General features: G+C 42.3%; 1 protein-coding gene across 1 annotated transcript; it reads left to right on the top strand.

The window, feature by feature from the left end:
• The first annotated feature begins 3,772 nt into the window (after positions 1-3,772).
• LOC141651515 (uncharacterized) lies at positions 3,773-4,774 on the top strand. The gene has a single exon (XM_074459222.1). It carries the CDS (start codon positions 3,773-3,775, stop codon positions 4,772-4,774), a length of 1,002 nt encoding a protein of 333 aa, XP_074315323.1.
• Positions 4,775-20,852: the final 16,078 nt, after the last annotated feature.

Here is a 20,852-nt window from a genome sequence, read left to right as displayed (position 1 = left end):
GAATTAGTTATTTTGTAAGTTGGAATATATTTTCTTATGTTGATAGTCTTTCACATGATAGAAATTGGAAATGGCATGAGAATGATATTGTGATGAATTTTGTGATTTGGGCCAAAGTAGGCCAAGACTAGACGAGTGGGCAGTTGACCGAACGAGTTTGGTCAAACTAGGTTTAAGCCGGTCAGCCTCGATTTGACCGATGACCCGTCGCGGGACTCGGGTCGAGGGTTTGTCTTTGAGGTGATATTGGTTGTTATTGGATGTTTTATGTTATGCCTTGATATTTGTAATTATCATTTCACATGTTTGTTGTTGGATGCTTTGGATGCCTTATGCTTGAGTCTTGTTGCCTCTTTGCCATTTTAGCTTGTTCTCATGGATTATGGTACTGTTGGTTAGCTGGAATTTGTATTATTATTGATATTGGAGATATTGTTGGATTGTCAGCTGAATATGCTCTTGCGTAGCCTTTCATATGCTAGGGTGTGTATGATCATTTTTGTGTGCAAGTTTGGACTCTTTGCCCCTCTTATGGTTAAGTGGGTGTCCTACTTGTCTTGTGTGGTGTTGGTATCTTAGACCATCGTCATAGATAGGCCATTATAGTCTTTGACGAGTGTATGTTCACAGCTTAATAGCCTTTGTGTCTTAGCTTGGTGGGTTTATATCCAAGTTAGGGCATGACCTCCTGACGTACTCGTAGAAGTATGTGGTCAGCTTAAGTACTAGCCAACCCTTTGGTGGACTCCTTAGGGGTACTCATGTGTGTGATCATGGGTCTTGGATGCGGTATTTTCCGCATGTCGCTAGGTCTGCGCAGGTTTAGGACTAGGGTGTTTACCTTACCTCGTGGTATAGACTCGAGTTACAGAGTGACTATTGACTGTCCTAAGAACTTATGCCTGTCTCTAGATATATTGTCCTTTCTTGTTTGATGATTCTATGAATCATAGAAGGTGAGATGCAAGCCGGCTATGGTTGATAGAGTTTGGATTCCCTGATGTTATGTGATTCACATGATAGTGTAGTATGAGTCGGTCTAGTATTCACATTCTAGGACTATGTGTTGTTTTATTGTTGTTCACATGATAAGCACGATTGTCTAGCATCTATATGCTAAGGCTATGTATTATTCATATTCATATTCTTATGTTTACATGTTATATTAATTATGACATTTCGTGGCTGGGAGAACTCGGAGTTACTCCCCACTGACCGTGGCTTTCGTATTTGTATAAAATGCGATTGACAGGTAGGTGATGCATATATGGGGTACATGGATGAGCTAGCGAGCGAAGTAACCTTGGGACCTAGATTGGCTTTATCTTATTGTGACCCTTAAACACTTTTTATGTCATATACTTTTTAGGGACATATGTCTCCCTTTTTCATATTTGAGTTGTATAACTTTGTTTCGCGACTTTAGCGATGTTTTATTTATGAGATTTACTTTAGACCTTGCATGTTTGACACCTTCCCATTTGGATATTTTTATAACAGTTCAGGTTTTAAAATTACGTTTTTTACCCAAATGAACCTATTACAAACATACCCATGCAGTTTTTATCTAGAATTATGTGTTTACTTTTCCGCAATGAATGAGGGTGTCACAGTTGGTATCAGAGCATATTTGCTCCCGACGCACGTTTGTGCACCCCAATATAAATAACTTGATCTTAAAATAATAAACTTGAGAGATGGGTAGGATGGGTAGACTTAGGACCTTATGTTGTAGTCTCTTTGTGTATGCTTCGTGGTAGGTTCTAACATGTTTGTTGATTGTCAATTATTTGTGTACCCTTGGATCAATGACCGCGAGCTTACCTACATGAAGATTAAGATTTGGTGCCTATTGTCGAGGACTGAAGATTTGTTTACCTTTGAAGAATGCTTCTACTTCCTCGAAGATGTTTCTCATTCTTTGTGTACCTTGCCCTATTCTTTATCTCTTGGCGCTTATTCTTCTTCTAAACTATCTCTTCTCTTTCCTTGAAAGTTACTCTTGTACCCTCCTAACTTGTCCTTTGTTCCTTACTTATCCTCCCTTAACGCCTTTTGATAGTGTAATACTCCGTATTTATGAGTCTTTGGGTACTCTATCGAGCAGGCCTTACTCTGTCGAGTAAGGGTGAGTTGCGTTTTAAAATAGTTTCTGACCTGTTGGGTACTCGATCGAGTAACTAGGATACTCGATCGAGTAAGGGGGCACTCGATCGAGTACCTTAGCTACTCGATCGAGTAAGCCGGTTCTGGGAGTTATTTCTCGGGTTTTGTTAATTATGCGATTAAGGTATATAATCTTTTCCGTCATCATTCTAAACACTTTTCAAAACCTAAATTCATCAAAGAGAGAAAGCAAGTACGTTCATCCCTTTAATCGCATTGTTAGCAAATCCCGGAGTTTGGAAGGTCGGTTTTCATCGTTTGTTATACCGTTGAGATCCTTGCGTCGAGGGTAAGATCTATGTACCCTTTTTATTGTTTTTCCTTTAAGTTGGTTAAACCCTAATATGGGGATTTGGGGGTTTTGTGTAGATTGTGATTTGGTAGTGTTTATGTGTTTGTATGATAAGAGGAGGTTTTGTAGAAGAGGCTTTTTGATACAGCTGTTGATACCGTCTGACGGTTGTGCTTTTCAAGTAGGATTTCCTACTCAGTATTAGTCCCATAATGGGATGATTGTTGATGTGTTGAGATTGATTGTTTGATATAGTAATTGTGTTGTGACGGCTGTGATTGTGATTGTGATTGTGATTGATTGTTCTCTGGTTCTCAAGACGCGTTCTCGGCTGAGTGGAGTCACTTGCGGGAGTGGCTTCACGCCCTAGTTTCGCCCTTCGTGGAACCCGCCACGGAAGGGGATGTGCACATTAATGAACAGGGTTATCGCTCGGTATGATGAGCGGGGATTAGGTGGGAACGGCTGCGGTCCCCCACTCGCGTGGTCAGTCCAAAGGACGATCGGTGATTGAGATTGTTGGGATTGGTGTGGTTGTGTGTTTGTGTGACGGTTAAGCTGTCTGTTTATCTTATTGTTGATATATTGAGTTGTGTGATTAATACTGACCCCGTTTAAATGTTTTAAAAACTGTGGTGATCCATTCGGGGTGGTGGCGATTATTGAGCGGTATGATACGACGCGTATGGGATAGCCGGGATGAGTCATCACGTGGCGATTAGAAGTCTTCCGCCGTGTCGACGATGTTTTATAGCTTTGATAGTTTTAGCAGTAGACCGTCTGAGAATCTTGTATTTCTTTTTATCAGTTTGGAATCGCTATGTAATCACTTTAAACTTTATTTACTTTTAAAGTTGTTTCGTTATTGTCTTATGAATATCATGCCTCGGGTAACCGAGATGGTGGCATCCTTATACCTGAGTGGTCCTGGTAAGGCACTTGGAGTATGGGGGTGTTACAGATAGTACTTTTTCTTTTGAGGAATCTTAACCTTGGTTGGAAAATTGGACCTTTGAGGAGATTGTTTCTAACCCTCTTGCAGGAGCAGGTAATTCGCTGGAGCAGCAATACCAGGAGCTGAGGGAGCTGATGTATAGGATACCAGGCGTAGCCCGTCCGCTGGAGAAAGCAGCCAGAGACAGCTATGCAGACTCACCTTTCGTGGATGATATAGCCCTAGTCGGTGTTCCTAAAGGATGTGTGCCGCCAGCTATAACACTCTATGATGGAACCACAGATCCACTTGACCATATCAACCACTACAAGCAGAAAATGATGGTGATAACCGCAACTGGATCTCTAAAGGAAGCTTGTATGTGCAAGGGATTTAGATCAACACTGTCAGGAGCAGCCCTGCAGTGGTTCGTCGGCCTACCGAATAAGAGCATATCCAGCTTCGCCGACCTAGTCAATGCCTTCAACCAAGATTCGCAAAGAAAGAAAGAGGAGAAGCAGACCAGTGACCTCTACCGGATAGTGCAAGGGTTTGAGGAATCTAACCGTGATTACTTGAACAGGTTCAACAAGGAGAAAGTGTCAATTCCGAGGTGCGATATAGTAACCGCTATACAAGCCTTCCGCCGAGGATTGCACCAGGATTCACGGCTATACAAGGACCTGACCATGCATCCATACACTACTTTTGAGGAGGTACAATCAAAGGTAATTGCTGTCATGAGGCTGGAGGAAGACGCTGCACCCGTAAGAGGCACTTACGATTCAGACCCAGTATCCAGAAAAGCTCCAGTAGAGAAAAAGAGTGAAAGACCAAAACCCTACAGCAGGAGCGTGAATAGAGTATCTGGAAATTCCGAAGGAAAGAGCGAAGCAGATCTGCCTCCGAAAGTAAGTGAGTATGGTTTTACCACCAATCTTGCAGGACTATTCAAAGCCTTGAAGGAGCTGAGACGCAGAGTCAGATGGCCGAACCTTCCAGAAGGAAAACCCAGCAGCAGGGACACAGGCAAGAAGTGCGAGTTCCACGACAGCAACATCCACAACACCGATGAATGCCACTCCCTCAGAAAGGAAGTCAAATTCCACTATGACCAAGGAAACCTGGATCATATCCTACCCAGAAACACAACCAGAGTAAACTCAGCGGATCAGGTTCTGCCCTCCCCTCCTCCTCATTGCACTAGAACTCTGAATGTTGTTACAGATGGATCGGAGCTGTGTGGGCTGACCTATTCAGCAGCTAAGAGGCACGCAACCAGAACTAAAGGAGACAGACCAGAAAGCTCCTGCAGGACTAACCACCAGAATCTGCCGTCAGTCACCTTTGACGAAACAGACGCAGGGTCTGCTCCAGAATAGCACCACGATGCCCTAATCATCACGCTTCCCATAGGAAATTGCAAGGCGAGGAAGATCCTGGTGGATACCGGAAGCTCCGTCAACTTGATCATGATGGAGACACTCAAAGGCATGGGATTCACCGAGAAAGATCTAGCAAATAAGGCGATTCCCTTGGTTGGTTTCAGTGGCGAAACAAAGCACTCCCTAGGAGAAATCATCATCCCAACCTATGCCGGAGGTGTAAACAAACAGGCAAGGTATCTGGTTATTGATGGACCCTGTACTTACAATGTGATCCTTGGCAGGCCCTGGATCCACGAGATGAAAGCAATTCCCTCAACGTACCACCAATGCCTGAAGTTTCCAACACCTTGGTGGGTGCAAGAGATACGTGGGGACCAGGAAGAAGCTAAGGATTGCTACAAGGTGGCTCTGAAGTCAACGACCGGTTCGCCCGCATAGCAATTACAGAGCCAGCGCATCCAGGACGAGTACATCGAGCCTCAGCAGGCAGAGCTGGACGAAGTCATCCTGGACGCGCTGCATCCAGAACGAACTGTTCTCATTGGATCTGAATGTACAGGTAAAATTCGTGAAGAACTTGTTCGGTTATTGAGAACTAACATAGACCGCTTTGCTTGGTCACATGATGATATGATAGGGATAGACCCAAGTGTGATAACTCACAAGCTAAGTGTGGATCCAAGCTATAAACCTGTGCAGCAGAAAAGAAGAAAATTTGCTTCTGAAAGGAACCAGGTCATAAACAAAGAGGTAGATAACCTGCTTGCTGCAGGAAAAATTCGAGAGGTAAAGTATCCAGAATGGTTGTCTAATGTGGTGGTGGTTCCGAAGAAGAATGACAAGTGGAGGGTCTGCGTCGATTTCATGGATTTAAATAAAGCTTGCCTAAAGGATCCATTTCCACTACCACACATAGATGCCATGGTGGATGCCACTGCAGGGCACGAGATGCTGACATTCCTGGATGCCTGGAGTGGATATAACCAGATAAAGATGCACCCCAGTGACCAGGAAAAGACAAAGATTCGGATCCGAGCGAGGTATGTCTTTGTTATAATGTCATGCCTTTTGGACTGAAAAATGCAGGATCTACCTATCGAGGTAAAACATGATGTTTAAAGAGCAAATAGGCCAAACTATGGAAGTATACATAGACGATATGGTCGTCAAATCTAAACAGCTTCACAAAGACCACCAAAGACTGCGTAAACTTTCAATACCCTCAGGAAATATCAAATGAAGCTGAATCCGACAAAGTGTACCTTCGGGGTATCTAGTGGAAAATTTCTGGGGTATATGGTAACCCAGAGGGGGATAGAGGCCAGCACCGAACAAATCAAAGCAATTCTGAAGCTGGAGTCACCACAGAAACCAAAAGACGTCCAACGTCTGACTGGAAGAGTGGCGGCCCTGAACAGGTTCATATCCAGGTCCTCGGACAGATGCAGGCTGTTTTATGATGTACTCAGAAAAAGCCAAAGATTTGAGTGGACGGATGATCATGAGAAAGCATTTCAGGAGCTGAAACGTTATCTCAGCACCCCACCACTCCTGACGAAACCAGAGCTAGGAGAGCCACTATTCCCGTACACATCGATCCACGAAAGCGGATCGGTGCGATACTAGTACGAGAGCAGGAAGGGTCACAACATCCAATATATTACATCAGTAAGCCTCTGCTTCCAGCAGAGACCAGGTACACGTCACTAGAAAAACTTGTCCTTGCACTAGTTACTGCATCCCATAAATTGCGTCCCTACTTCGAGTCTCATACAATTTCTGTGATAACTAACTATCCCCTTAAAACTATCATGAGAAAACCAGAATTATCAGGAAGGATGGCTAAATGGTCCGTGCGCTTGGGCGGTTACGATTTGAAGTTTGAACCCCGTACGGCCATAAAGTCTCGGCTCGCGGTTTTGTGTCCGACTTCTGCCGCCTCAAAGACCCGCACGAGCAACAAGACATTCTGAATCTGGAAGAAGATAAAGGGGAACAAGTATGGGAGCTACATGTGGACGGAGCCTCCAATGCCAAAGGAGCAGGAGTAGGACCGGTCCTTAAGTCACCCTGTGGAGATCTCATAGTCCAGGCCGTACGATGTGAATTCAAAGCCACAAACAACGAAGCGAGAATATGAGGCACGATCCTGGGTCCGGCCGGCTCGGATCTAAAAATCGACACCTTCGGGTTTGCGGTGATTCTAAGCTTATAGTTAACCATGTTAATGATCACTATGAGGCCAGGGATCCCAGGATGATGGCATATCTAGACGCAAAGAAAGGAGCCGAAAATCGATTTGTCACGTTCAACATCAAGCAAATCCCCAGGGACCGAATGCGACGGACACACTAGCCACCACCCGGGGGCAACCTTCAAGGCAGGAACTATCTCCATAATACCAATTGTCCACGTGCGGAGCCAAAGAACACTAAAATCTCAAAGAAGCGAGAAAAGGTGTGCAAGACACCAAAGTGAGTGAAGAAAATACTCCAGACTGGAGGAAACCCTACCTAGATTGGTTGCAGAATGACGTCCTACCAGCAGATAAAAAGGAGGTAAGGAGCTTTAAAATGAGAGCATCCAGATTCATACTAATTGATGGTGTTCTATTCAGGAAATCTCTCGCTGGACCCTACCTCAGATGCCTAGATCGGGAAGAGTCTCAGGCTGTTTTGCATGCTCTCTATAGTGGAGAATGTGGAAACCATGCAGGGGGCAGGAGCCTGTCCAACGAGGCACTGAGGCAGGGATACTTTTGGCCCACAATGCGCAAAGATGCCATGGAGTTCGCAAAAAGATGCGACGCTTGTCAGAGGCACACCCACGTTAGCCATCAGCCAGCAGAGCCTCTGCACCAGGTTATCTCGCCATGGCCCTTCATGAAGTGGGGAATGGACATCGTGGGACCACTACCCAGAGCACCAGGAAACAAAGTTTATATGCTCGCCATGACAGACTACTTCTCCAAATGGATAGAAGCAGAGTCATTCTCCCAGGTTACAGAAACCCAGGTGATATCTTTCATTAAACGCAATATCATATGCAGGTTTGGCATTCCATCTGAAATTATATGTGATAATGGATCCCAATTCATTGGAAATAAGACAGAAGCTTTTTGTGCTAGGTGGAATATCTCATTGCAGAAATCTACTCCCAGGAACCCCCATTCCAATAGACAAGCTGAATCCAGCAATAAGATTATCGTTGAAAACTTGAAAAAGAAACTGGAGGAGATTGGGGGCAAATGGGCAGAAGAGCTACCTCTGGTTCTCTGGGCTGACAGAACCACACCAAAGGTTGCAACGGGACAAACTCCCTTCACTGGTGTTCGAGAGAAAGTATCATCCCATCCGAAGTTAGGGTCCCAACCCACAGATATGGATGCATAACAGAAGATAGGAATCAGGTAGAAATGACAAGCAATCTAGACACGGTAGATGAACTCAGAGCCAGCGCCCAGATCAGGATGGCTTCCTACCGACAGACTGTGGCTAGAAGCTATAACAAGAATGTAAAGGTAAGAACCCTGCAGGTGGGAGATCTGGTCCTGAGGAAAGTCTTCCGAGATACCAAGAACCAAAGAAGGGAAAATTCACCTACAACTGGGAGGGGCCATACCAAGTAGAGAGCGCGATTGGAAATGGAGCTTACCAACTCATGACTTTGGAAGGGCAAATGGTTCCCAGATCCTGGAATATCACCCACTTGAAAAAATATTTCACTTAAGTCACCAAAGATGGTCAACAATCGGGTACTCAACCTACAAATTACTCGGCCCAGTTCTAGATATTGCCTTACATATTTTCTGGCTCTGAATATTTTTATGTCTCCAAATATTTTCCTGGCTCTAAATATTTTCCTATTTATAAAGTATTTTTCTATCCCTAAATATTTTTCTGGATCTGAATATCTTCTGACTCTGAATGTTTTTCTGGTTCTAAACGTTATTTCTGAATTCAACGATTCTAGTTCTAAAACAGCCTTGTTCGTATTTTAATTCTAACAAATTTTAAGTTGTAAAACCACTTTGAATGTTTTAAGTATAGAACTCTTTTTATTTTTTCAAATAAGCCAAGTGAATAAAATGAAACTAATCTGGCAGAACCTGTATTCATTACAGAAGGCGTGTGTCCGTGGCTAAGCACGTACAACCGGGACAACCAGCCTCCCGCGATGCATTAGCACCCACGCAAGCCTGGCTCCTCTGGACGAGTGGGCATACTAGACCCCTTAGCCAGCAATCTGACAGCGATGGCCAAACAAACGACGTGCATGCACAAATCAAAGCACCAGAAACGGTACGACACAAAGAGATATCCACTAGAAAATACTTAAGTTGCAAAAGCAAAGTACGTCTGACACCAGAACCAGACCAAAATACATAAACTGGTCAAAATAAAATTAAGAGGTTATGCCCCGTAGGGCCAGAAACTAACTAAACATAGCAAAAGTCTTTCAGATGCAGAGAAAAGCTAATCTATGTCAATATGCTCCACAGCTTCAAAAGCAGCTGCCTGAGTGTCAGGAGCAGGAGAATTCACCTCTTCCTCAAAGATCCGGATCATCACGGAAGCGACACTGGTTCCACTAAGCTAGCCAGCACATCCAGGTTCAGACCATCAGGGAAAGCAGCAGCAAGCTTCTCCTCTTCAGCTCCTAAGTCCCAAGCCGAATGCTCTCCCTTCTGGAACGCCTTTATGCACTTGATCTTCGTTTCCAAAGCAGCATAGGATAGAGCATTCGCCAAAGTCTCTTTCAACTCCTGCACATCAGAAGCCTTCTCCTCCTGGATCTGAGAAACACGAGCCTCCGCGTCAGAAGCACGTTTCTCAGCCTCTGAAGCACGTTTCTCCACCTCTGAGGCACGTCTCTCAGCTTCTGAGGCACGCTTCTCGATCGCAGCCTTCTTCTCGGACCGATATCCGCCCTTCAAAGAGCAGAAGACGTTCAGAACTCGCTTCTAAGCAGCCTCCTCCAGCAGCAGACTCTGGGACTTGTCTAGATCAGCCTGAATCTTAAGCCTACCCTCATTGGCTTCTTTCGTCATCTTCTGAAAATTGGCATTTTCTGCTTCCAGGAGAGGCACCTTCTCCCGCGGATACAGAGCCATATGGAAGGACTGATGCACCAGAACAGAGTGTCAAAAAAAAAAGAGAGAGAAAACTTGCAGCAGTCAATGTCCGTTTACCTCAAAGGAGTGTTCAGCTGCACGATCCACCAAATCATGCAAGGCCCTGATATCCAACGCAGACCTAGGAGCAGGAAGTAGCATCTGGTTCATTAAACCCAAGTTACGCGCAGACTTAGCCTTGCCAAAATCGTCTGGAAGTGTAAGGACAATAACCCCAGAAGCAGCAAAGATCAAGTCAGAACCAGAAATATCAAATATCCAGAAACAGAACCTAGTAAAAAAGGAAGAACAACACACCAGTCGACATTGATTCTTTTTCCTCAGCTGCCGTTTTCTTCACCACAGCAGCAGAATCCTAAACCAGATTGGGGAAGGTCCTATTCTCAAGCGGTGGACTAAATAACTTGGAGAGAGACACAGTTTTATCGGAGGACAAAGGCAAGGGGCACAAATCTGCACAAAAAACCAAGTAAGGAAATATAAGCATCAAAGAAAAATACACAGGAATAAGGGCATGCAAATACCGTCTGTTGACCGCCAGACACCGACAATATAGTCAGTAGGAGCAGGAAGAGTGTCAATTTTCACGAAAATAAAGCGGGAAAACCACTTGCTATCATCCGGCTTCACGGGGAAGATAATGCAATTCTTTTCCCCGTCTCGAACCCGAATGGTCACTTGACCCCGACTGAGGGACCTGACCGAAAACAAGTGTGCAAGGTCCGGGAGACCGATCTCATAACCAAAACGGTTATTCATAGCATTAATCGCAAGCAAAGTTCGCCAAGTATATGGAGCTACTTGGCAAATAGCCAAATGATTCAAGTTCAGAAACTCTTGAATCAGAGGAGGAAAAGGAAACCTCAGACCCAGACGGAAAGCATATTCATATAGACATATCCACCCCGCCCTCACAGAGTCGGCTTTTTGGCCCGGGGTTGGAATGTGAAATACCACATCATTGGAGAAACTAAATGTTTCCCTGATATGAGCAAGATCCTCCGGAGTAAAATCGGAGTCACAAGAGTGCTTGGCGGAAAGTACACCACCGAAAGGGAAGAGATCAGGTGGCATCACCGGATCCGAGGCCGAGGTCGAAGAAGCAGATTTTTGTGACATTGTATGCAAAGAAAGAAAAAGAAAGAAAGCAGAGAAGGGAAAGAAGTAAGGAAGAAGACGGAATACGTGTAACGGCCGAAAAGGAGAAATAATTTTGTTAATTAATGGAGGGGAAGTTAGGAGAGAGGGAGTAATGATGGAAAGAGTTGGGAAAGGTGAAAGGAGTTGGGATACCAAGGGGTTATTATAAGAGAGGAAGTTGTGGGAGAGTGGGAAGTTAAGGCGGCGGTTGAGGAGACATAAAGTGGGGGAGTTACCAAGATTGAGCCAACTGGTAACACTTCGTCAGTTCTCCGCATCGCAAACAGAAATTCCCGCCTAAAATCATTTGAGACGGAAATTTGGGGGCAATTGTTATGGATAAAAAATACCATTTATCACTCATGACGTGGCACCATATTATTCGCAGAAAAAGTGACGAAGGGATGGCAACGTGGAACGCAGTAGTTGGTAGAAGAGGGGAGAGAAGGATCACTGAGGTGGCACATTGTGGACCATAGGATCAAATAGCAACAAACACAATATAGGCCAAAGAAGAAACCCACGTGCAAAAGAGGATAAGGACTAAGTCAACAACCGACCCCTATTCCTTAGAGAGTTGACCGAGAATTCAACAATAGAAGCAGAAGCAGCTCAGAAACCCTAGGCTTGATTTCAACAACTATATAAGCATGAGAAGAGAAACCCTCAAGGCATTCAACAGTAACCTCGAGCAACACTTCATTCCTCAAAATCCATCAATAATTAGCGATAATTATCTAGCAACATAGCATTTGTATTTCCTTACTTGGGCATTTTACACCGATTATAGTGCAAAGTTGGCGGGATTCCGACTCCCCCCGCGGTTGTTCCCACACCGGGTTTTCCGCGTCACCAAAAATCCCTCGTGTCATTCTTTTCATTTGTCTTTCTTTCGTTGTTCTTATCGCTGCATTCAAATCGTAATTGGCATTTAGGATATTCACTATCACTCACATAATTAATTCATAACCGGTAAATTTTTACCAAAACAAATACTAAGATGGGTTAAGGGTTGGTTAGGTTGTAAATAATGAAAAGTAACAAGATTAGTATAGTCATCAATCAATACTATATATTAAATCCAGAAATCAAGGGATTTTAATGTAACTAAATAAAGTTTTACAAATTAATTATACTATATAGTTTTAAATCAATAGCACCGTGTGATGGATCCGATTAGGGGATTTCAATGCAAATATTATATAGTTTGGGTTAAAATTAAATTATATAGAAGCTTGGAAATTTTCCTAAACATGGTCAATTTCCTTAAAATAAAATAATTAATTAAGATGGTCAATTTTCTTAAAATAAATTAATTAATTATGATGGTTAATTTCAAGGAGACTAAAAAAATAAGATGCCTGGTAATTTTCCTAAATATTTATAGAAGACTAGAAGATGGTCAATTTCCTTAAAATAAAATAATTAATTAGTATAAACATGCACACTTATGGTATTAATTATTATCATCATAAAATTATATATTAAATTTAAAATCTATGCAATTTTATTAAATTTTATAGTTTATTAGATGTATAGAGATGTTAATTATTTAACATACAAAAATATAATAAGTAGGTTATAAATAATTCAAGTTAGATTCCATAATATATAATATTGCATTGATTTAATGCATATATGTAATATATTTATATAAATATATAATCCTCTTAAAATTGCATGCCTAAGTAGTAAAATTAATTTCGTCAGTAAAGAAAAGAATTATAGTAACATTGGATATAGTTATATGATAGTAATCACTCATTTGAATCGTAAAAGTAACAATATTATCAACGAGATTAGTGAGAGTGGTAGAAACAACAACAGGAGTAGTGAAATAATCAATATTAATGCGGCAATAGTGAAAGTAATAATAATTACGGCGGGAGTAGTGAAATTATCAATATTAGTGCGGCAGTATTGACAGTAACAATAATAACGGCGGGAGTAGTGAAAGTAACAATGATTACGCGCAAGTAGTGAAATGTTATTACTATTGTTTCATTAATAAGAGTAAAATATTAATAGCGGGAGTAGTGAATTTGTCTCAAAATTTATTTCATCGTAATTTTAGGATAAAAAATATATTAATGATAAATTTATAGATTATGCAACTTTAAGTAATTTTATTTAATGAATAAAAAATTAATAGTAAGTAGAGGTAGCCCGGGCGAAGCCGTGCACCAATACTAGTTTGCAAAGTAAACCAAGATCTTCACCCTACATAATTGTGGAAATGGATCTTCTTATCTCTATTTCTTTTCTATGCAACTCATTGAGTTGTATTTAAGGAACTAAATATGGAAAGAAGTTCTAAATATGGACAAAAGTTCTAAATAATGCATTAATTATATTGAGTTATGTATAATTTAGTTGAATTCCTAACTTAATATGTAAGATATTAAATGCTTAAATACAATACAATGGCTTGTATATATCAAAGGGGTTTGCTATTTTCCGCCCCTAGTTTTACTTATTCCACCCCTAACAAATTACTATTTTCCCCCTTGCTCCCTTATTCACTACCATCTTGTTTTTTTCATTTCCGTATTCAAACTAATTCCGCTTCAAAAATTTAAAAACCCGCTTCAAAAAATTATCAAATTGAAATCTGCTTCAAAAAAAACAAAAAAAAATTAGAAAAAAAAAAACAACAACAACAACAAATCCGGGTGAATTGCTGACGTTGATGCATTGTTGTTTGTATGAACAGAAAAAAGGATTGTTATTTTATAACATAATTGGCTGGTGTAACAAAAATCATATCATGGGCTGGTGTAACATTGGATTAACAAAAATTAGACTAATCCATCTTAAGTTTGTAGTAGATTATGAGATCACGTGTTTTAATGCTTATTGATTTTTGGGCCTAGTAAATCTATTGGGCTCATCTCTACTCTTTTTCCTCCACCCAAAACCCATAACAATACCCTAAAATCTCACCTTCCTCCCTCATTTCTCAGCACACTATTCACCACCTAACACCTCAAAACCTCCATTTTTACACATCTCAAACCTTCAATCTTAAGACGAGCATAAAATCTTCGTTTCTTATCAGTTTTCAACGATTTTCGCGCCTATTTCTTCCTCTTACCGCCCTCCATCTTTCTAGGTAAGAAAGGAACCGTCTTTCCTCCATTTGTAGGGCTGTTGACCCATTTTCCTTGCGGTACCCTTTTCTAATTTTGATTCTTAGTCTTAATTTGTGTTATCTTATGTTTAGGAGAATGATTAGTTGACCCGGAAGTGGATTCTTAAAAGTTAAACAATTCTATAGAAGATTAAAGAGCAAAAAAGGTAACGGTGGTAGGTTACTCGACATTATGTCAATTTTATGTGTTTATATGTTGTAGTTTACTCTTGTGTTTGTTAAAGTATGAATCTTTACATGTTTCGCATGTTCATTATTGGATAAATTGGTGTGTGAAACCGTCTTATGGTTGTTTGAGGAATTTATAGTCTTTTGTCACATGTTTGTTCAATTGGATGAAATGGGTTGTTTACATATGTTAATTAGAGAAAAAATCTGTCTTAATCATGCTTAGTTGACATATTTAATTATGTCATGAGATTACTTGTTGGATTAATATTGTAAATGATGAAGTTGGTAGTATGGTTGTTGTGAAATATGTCTTAAATGGTGATTTAGTATGTGGGTATGTTGAGATCTAAGCCTTTGAATGAAAAAGATGAAACCTTTATGTTGGGTTTACCTTATTAAGTCTTATTTATGAAAGTGGAATAATTTATAAGAGTTGTATGTTGTTGATTATAGTTTTGATTGTATAATTGAAACTTGGAGGTTGATTTTGTGTCTAACAATGATGTTGGAGCAACTTCGGTAAATATGATGGTGTGGTTGTTGAATTTCTCCCTTATAAGGGTGATATTTAAATTCTGGCGCAAATAAGCTGAAGCTCATCTTTGACAGCTTCAGCTCATTTTGGACAACATTCCTTTTAAGGTTGTTTTCTTATCAAGTGATTATCTACTTGGTTAAGTTAAGTGTTTTTATACATTGTTTTGCATGATTTACTTCATATGCTTCTTCCTCTTGGTTCTAATGCTTATGAATGGTTCGGGTTTGGTCCCCACCCGACTGGGAGTCCCATGATAGTTTTTATTCACTTGTAACTTCTATTAATCATTTATTTAACTATGCATCTTTCTTATGATTGGTAAATGGTCAATTTAGGACTTGTATATGTTATGATCATGCAAATTATTGTTGCTCTTGTTTGTGACTCGAGTGTGACGTGTTACATAGTGTGACGACTTGACATTCCTTATTTACCCCTTTCAGACCTTTGGTTACGGTTATGTGTGCCATGTTTCTGGATTGGGTTATCCTTCCGCCTTTCTTCGGACCTTTGGTTACAGTTATGTGTGCCATGTTTCCGATTAGAGGTTACTCGACCTTTGGTTACGGTTATGTGTGCCATTTTCCGAGTCTTGGATGCGAATGGTATATCGTTTGTCGAATCGGGTGACGCCCATCCCGAGAGTCTGGACCCAGGTTTAGACTAGGACCGTATTATGATCGTCTTCCTACCAAGAGGTTGAAGTCTAGGTTTGTAACACCCCCGCACACCAGAATGCCTTACCAAGGACCATACCAGTGTATGAAGGTGTCACCATCTCGGTTTCCCGAGGAAGTAGATCAAATTAGACAATAAAAGAACATTTATAACATATTGATGTACCTTATACAAAACGACTCTATACAAACTCCTTATACAAAAGATAAGACTACAACAACTCATGAAGCAGCACTTCTAGACTGGTAGCGTGATGACTCGATCCCTCCAATCCTAGCAGCCTCAAACAACAGTACCTGCTAAGCCAACTGCTCACCATCCCCGAATGGATCACCTCAGATACCACAAAACAACACGGGGTCAGTACCGACTAATCAAATATAAGACAAGTAAACAATGTAACCAGCTGATCATCCTCCAACCCAGTCTCTCGATCTCGCACAGTAACCGACTATACACCGAAGTGAGTAGCTCTGCCAGATTACCCATCGCAACAGGTAATCCTCGCCGCCAGTGGGTGACCGCAGCCCATCCCACCTAGTCCAGCTCATCAACGAGCGACTAACGATCCCTGTCCCTTAATGTGCACATCCCCTCCCGTGGCGGGTTCCACGGAGGGCGAACTAGGGTGTGAAGCCACTCCCGCAAGTGACTCCACCACAATCACAACACACTCAGCACCGCAGCTATCACAACACCTCCACACCAACATCGTCACAACAACGCCCCAACACCGATGATCAGCAGATAACACTAGATATGAACCAATAACAATCACAATCAATTAACGGTACTGAGTAGGAAAACCTACCTCGTCACAGACCATGAGAGACATCTATATACAACCAAGCAGGACTCCAGTACGCATCCTACAACGATAACCATTTCCTATTACACAACTATCCTCAATGAACTACCCAAAACAAACACAAGGCAGAGACTTACCTAACAAGACGCTTCGACGGTGACATAGACGACAACCACGCACGCCATCCTTCCTAAGCGAATCCTGTCCTTCCCATGGTGGAGGTTTAGGTTTTATTCATGAGAGTGTGTAAAGATGGGGTGATAGGAGAGGGAGGTAGGTTAGGGTTAGAGAAAGAGGAACTGTCGAGGAAATGGGAAAAATGAAATGAATCTCGCGAACTTGCGTTTTATATTAACGCGTCGACAGCAGCCATACTCGGTCGAGTATAGGTGATACTCGGCCGAGTAGCCTCTGCTAGGTCGAGTAAACAATCCTATAAAGCTCATGTTATAAGCCTGATCCCTCACCCATTCATCCCTACTGTCTGTCTTGGTCAACAGGGTCGGTCAACAGGGTCCTTGAATATCCTGGGTATTACAGTCTTCCCCCCTTAAAAGAACTTCGTCTCCGAAGTTCAGCCCGCACGCCACTCCCTTCAGGGTTACGCACTGTGACACTATCCACCTACATAAAGGCGTACGAACTCAAATCATCCTGACACTACCGCCACACCACGTTATTCAAACAACAATCATCCATCACCAATATTCTTCCAAATAATACTGGCCATCAACTATCACACACAAAACTTATGGGAAATAATGAATTCATATGCACTCTCTTGTTAAAAGCAACACAACGACTAGCAACAATACACAACTACCAAAACAATACTCAACCACAACATTCCGCACACCCATACAAAGTATAACATTCCTATCACTTGAGTATAACATAGATACAACTTCAAGGAAACATAAATGTAACTTCACTAACCTGTATCATGAATGTAATTCTGAATACTAACATACATAACATACATGTGAATCCAAATATTATGGCATAAATAAACGTTTGTTTCCGCGACATTACTCTTCCCCTCTTAAAGGAACTTCGTCCCCGAAGTTCACCACTAATCACTTCCCACACCCACAATTAACACATACATCCTAACCACAACATTACTCACCGACTGAAATGACTTAGACTCATGCTATAAAACTTAACCTACGACATTACTCATTTGTGACCCATAGCAACAGAATAATATGGCAATCAAGTATTCTATATATATATCGAAAGATGATGTTATCGATTGATAGCAGCATTATTCTTTAACTTGTCATTTTAGTCATATACCGACCGCCAGTTTTACTCATCCAGTTGGACTTGCTATAATTGTAACACAACGACGAGCAACCAAACATATACACGTATAAGACTGGTGACAGCTACAACATCGTCTGGATATTGTGTTACATTTCCATATTATTTAAAGACTCATGTATCACCTTGAACAATTTAAGTTCCTTGATGTCAACCACTGCCATATAACTAAACATTCACAAATTAATATGTGATCCAAGCAATTGCACACCTGTGACGTGATCATAGCCCATCTTTTGGACAATCGATTACACTAAACGGCACTATGAAGCACCCCCAATCATACCGATGTTCACATAAACCTTACAAGACATAATTATCAAACACCTAACGTCCCTGTAACAGTAACACTCGGCCGAGTATGAGTGTCTACTCGGTCGAGTAAGCTCTACTCGGTCGAGTATATTTGGATACTCGGCCGAGTAAGCTCTACTCGGTCGAGTAGTGTCTATACTCGGTCGAGCTACGACAGGCAGAGAGCATTTTGACGCAGTTCACACGATGCATTCACGACTCATCCTGCAACCAAACTCCCTACAACATTACCAAACATAACGAAATCCAACACGTCTCCACACGATAAGCTAAAGTAAATAACGGCCTTATGGCCGAGTACAGTCATCCAACAGTAAATAATAAATCCTGAAAATAACATTCAACGCAAAAGAAACTAATCCCACACAAAAGAAATAAGCCAAGAAATATAACAAAAGGGTCAAAAGCCAGGACCCTCCTCCATGTCATCGTCACCACCTGCACCAGAAGTACCTGCACCTGAACTCACCACTCCTAGAAAGCCTGCTGCTGCTGAGTAATCCCCTCCTAGCTGGCTGCCGTAGTTGGCTCCCCATGGTCCCGCGAGGCAGCCAAACTCTGTCTCCTCCGGTGGCCGCCAGTAACCAGGATCAACTCCGTAGCTGTGGAAGACTCCTGTGTCCACTCCCGGTCCTCTCCACCAGACAGGCTGTGCTAGCTGTGTCCCTATACCCTGGTTATGGGCCATCTCATGTATGTTGCGGAGCACCAAAGTAGTGGAGATCCGCTCAGCCAAGTCACTCGGCTGTATCCTGGGGTCATGCACTGTGGGGTAGGGCGAGTACTGGTAAGGGTAAAAGTCAGGGGCGGGGTAGGAGGGCTCAGGTACGACCGGGTCTGCCCTAGACTGCCTGACCCTACGACGCTCTCGAGGTGGGGGAGGTGCCTGCTGCTGTCCCTCAGGCACGGTGACTGGCTCAGGTAGATCCAAAAGAATGGTAGGATCAATCAAATAGATCTGGGGCTCAGGCTTAGGTATAGCACATGGTTCCCACTCAGCCAAATGGTCAACAACAGGGAGATGGGCAGGGTCAGGAAGTACCATCCACATAGATCCCCTCACCCTCCAGGCATAAGACCCGTCATCCAACTTCCTCAACCACCTATTCTGACGCCAATACTGGGCGTCCATGGTAGGAACAATCTCCACATACTCATCCCCCTCAGGAGGTGGGGCCTCAAAGTCAGCCAGTCGCTGAGCTAGGCGGGTCACTATGGCCCCGCAAGCAATGTATCGGGTCTCAGACTGTGCCATACGCTCCAGACTAGAGCACACTATCCCTGGAGCACTATAGTAAACCGGCTTCCTACGGTGCAAGTTAAGGTAAGACATAAGTAACATGACCTCATGAGAATTAAGCTTACTCACATCATCTCTCGCATACAACAAGCAAGTCATCATCCTCAGAAACATACGAAGGGAAACATGCTGCACATCATTAATCAGCATAGCACTGGCACTAGGGGCAGGTCGGCCAGTCAAGAAAGGAAGGTAAAGAGGAGCACCACTGTTCTTAGCAACATCACTCAGGTATCCCGTCCCCTCCTCCTCCTCCCCCAGATGGCCCGCGAACTCACCCAAAGGCAGTTCACGATCCTCATTCATGAGGCGGAAGGAGACGGTCTTCTCCTTCTTATCATACTCATACGAGCTCATGAATTCTAAGGTCAGATGGGGGTAGGACTTCTTCCTCAAGTGATATAACCCCTCCATTCCCAAAATCTCAAACATATGAATTATATCTCCCCTAATCCCCAAGATCTTTAAAATCTCGGGGTTCACACACCGAGTAGGTCGGAAAAGGCGCTTCATCAAGGCTACAAAGGCCTTGCGCTGTTTGTAATCAGAGAAGACTACCGATGGATATGCCTCCACCGGTGGAACTACAGGCCCACTGCTTGACTGACCTGTCTCGAGTTGGACGTTAGGATGGGTCCTCTTGTTGGATAGGCCTCTGGTTTTCACCATGCTGCAAGGAAACAAGCTTTAACAAGGGATTGACACACTAACACTTACCGCAAAAGACGGACTGTTTTTCAATGTTACACAAATTTTGTGACGAACTTTTTAAGACAAAATTTATCAGAAATCACCAAATACCTTACCCATTACATCGTTCCCCAGCTTCAAATAATTCCTCAAAACGAATGATAATCAAATAAAACAGGAGGTATTTCATTTTTAGCAACCCTAGAATTCGAAATCCAACTTTAAACTATGTAGTTGCTCACATAAGGGTGTAATCAAGGTTTATGCACAATTAAATCCAAGAAATAGCAAGAAGAAGGCTTAATTTCAGTTACCCAAGATGAAAATTCGAGGTATTGACAAAATTACACCATAACTTTGAAAACAAAGGAAGAAATCGAATTAAAACCTTACCTTAAACTAGTTTATAGCAAGAGAGAACAAATTAATCACCAAGAGTTGACCCAAAAGCTTGAGGAAGGAAGGGTATGGAGTTTTAGAGAGAAGGAGATGTGAAGATGGGAGGCGGAAATAAGAAAGAATGGGACGAAAATAGGGTTTTTGTATAACCCGTGTAAGTCCCGCTACAGCAGTACTCGGTCGAGTATTAGGTATACTCGGCCGAGTGTCGACTACTCGGTCGAGTATTCCTCTTGCTCGGTCGAGTTTTCAAGAACAGTAGCGATTTTAATTGTCACCAAAATAGACACTCGGTCGAGCACCTTCATACTCGGCCGAGTACAATTTCCTACTCGGTCGAGTGTTCAAGAAGGAAGACGGAATTGAACTTTTCTTTGTTCCTGCAAAACAAATAGCATAGTTCGGAGTTCCGTGCAATCGAC

The sequence above is a fragment of the Silene latifolia genome, chromosome 4 (assembly GCF_048544455.1).
Source record: "Silene latifolia isolate original U9 population chromosome 4, ASM4854445v1, whole genome shotgun sequence".
Lineage (NCBI taxonomy): Eukaryota > Viridiplantae > Streptophyta > Magnoliopsida > Caryophyllales > Caryophyllaceae > Silene > Silene latifolia.
The sequence above is the reverse complement of the archived record's forward strand: the minus strand, read 5'-3'. Positions and strand labels throughout refer to the sequence as shown.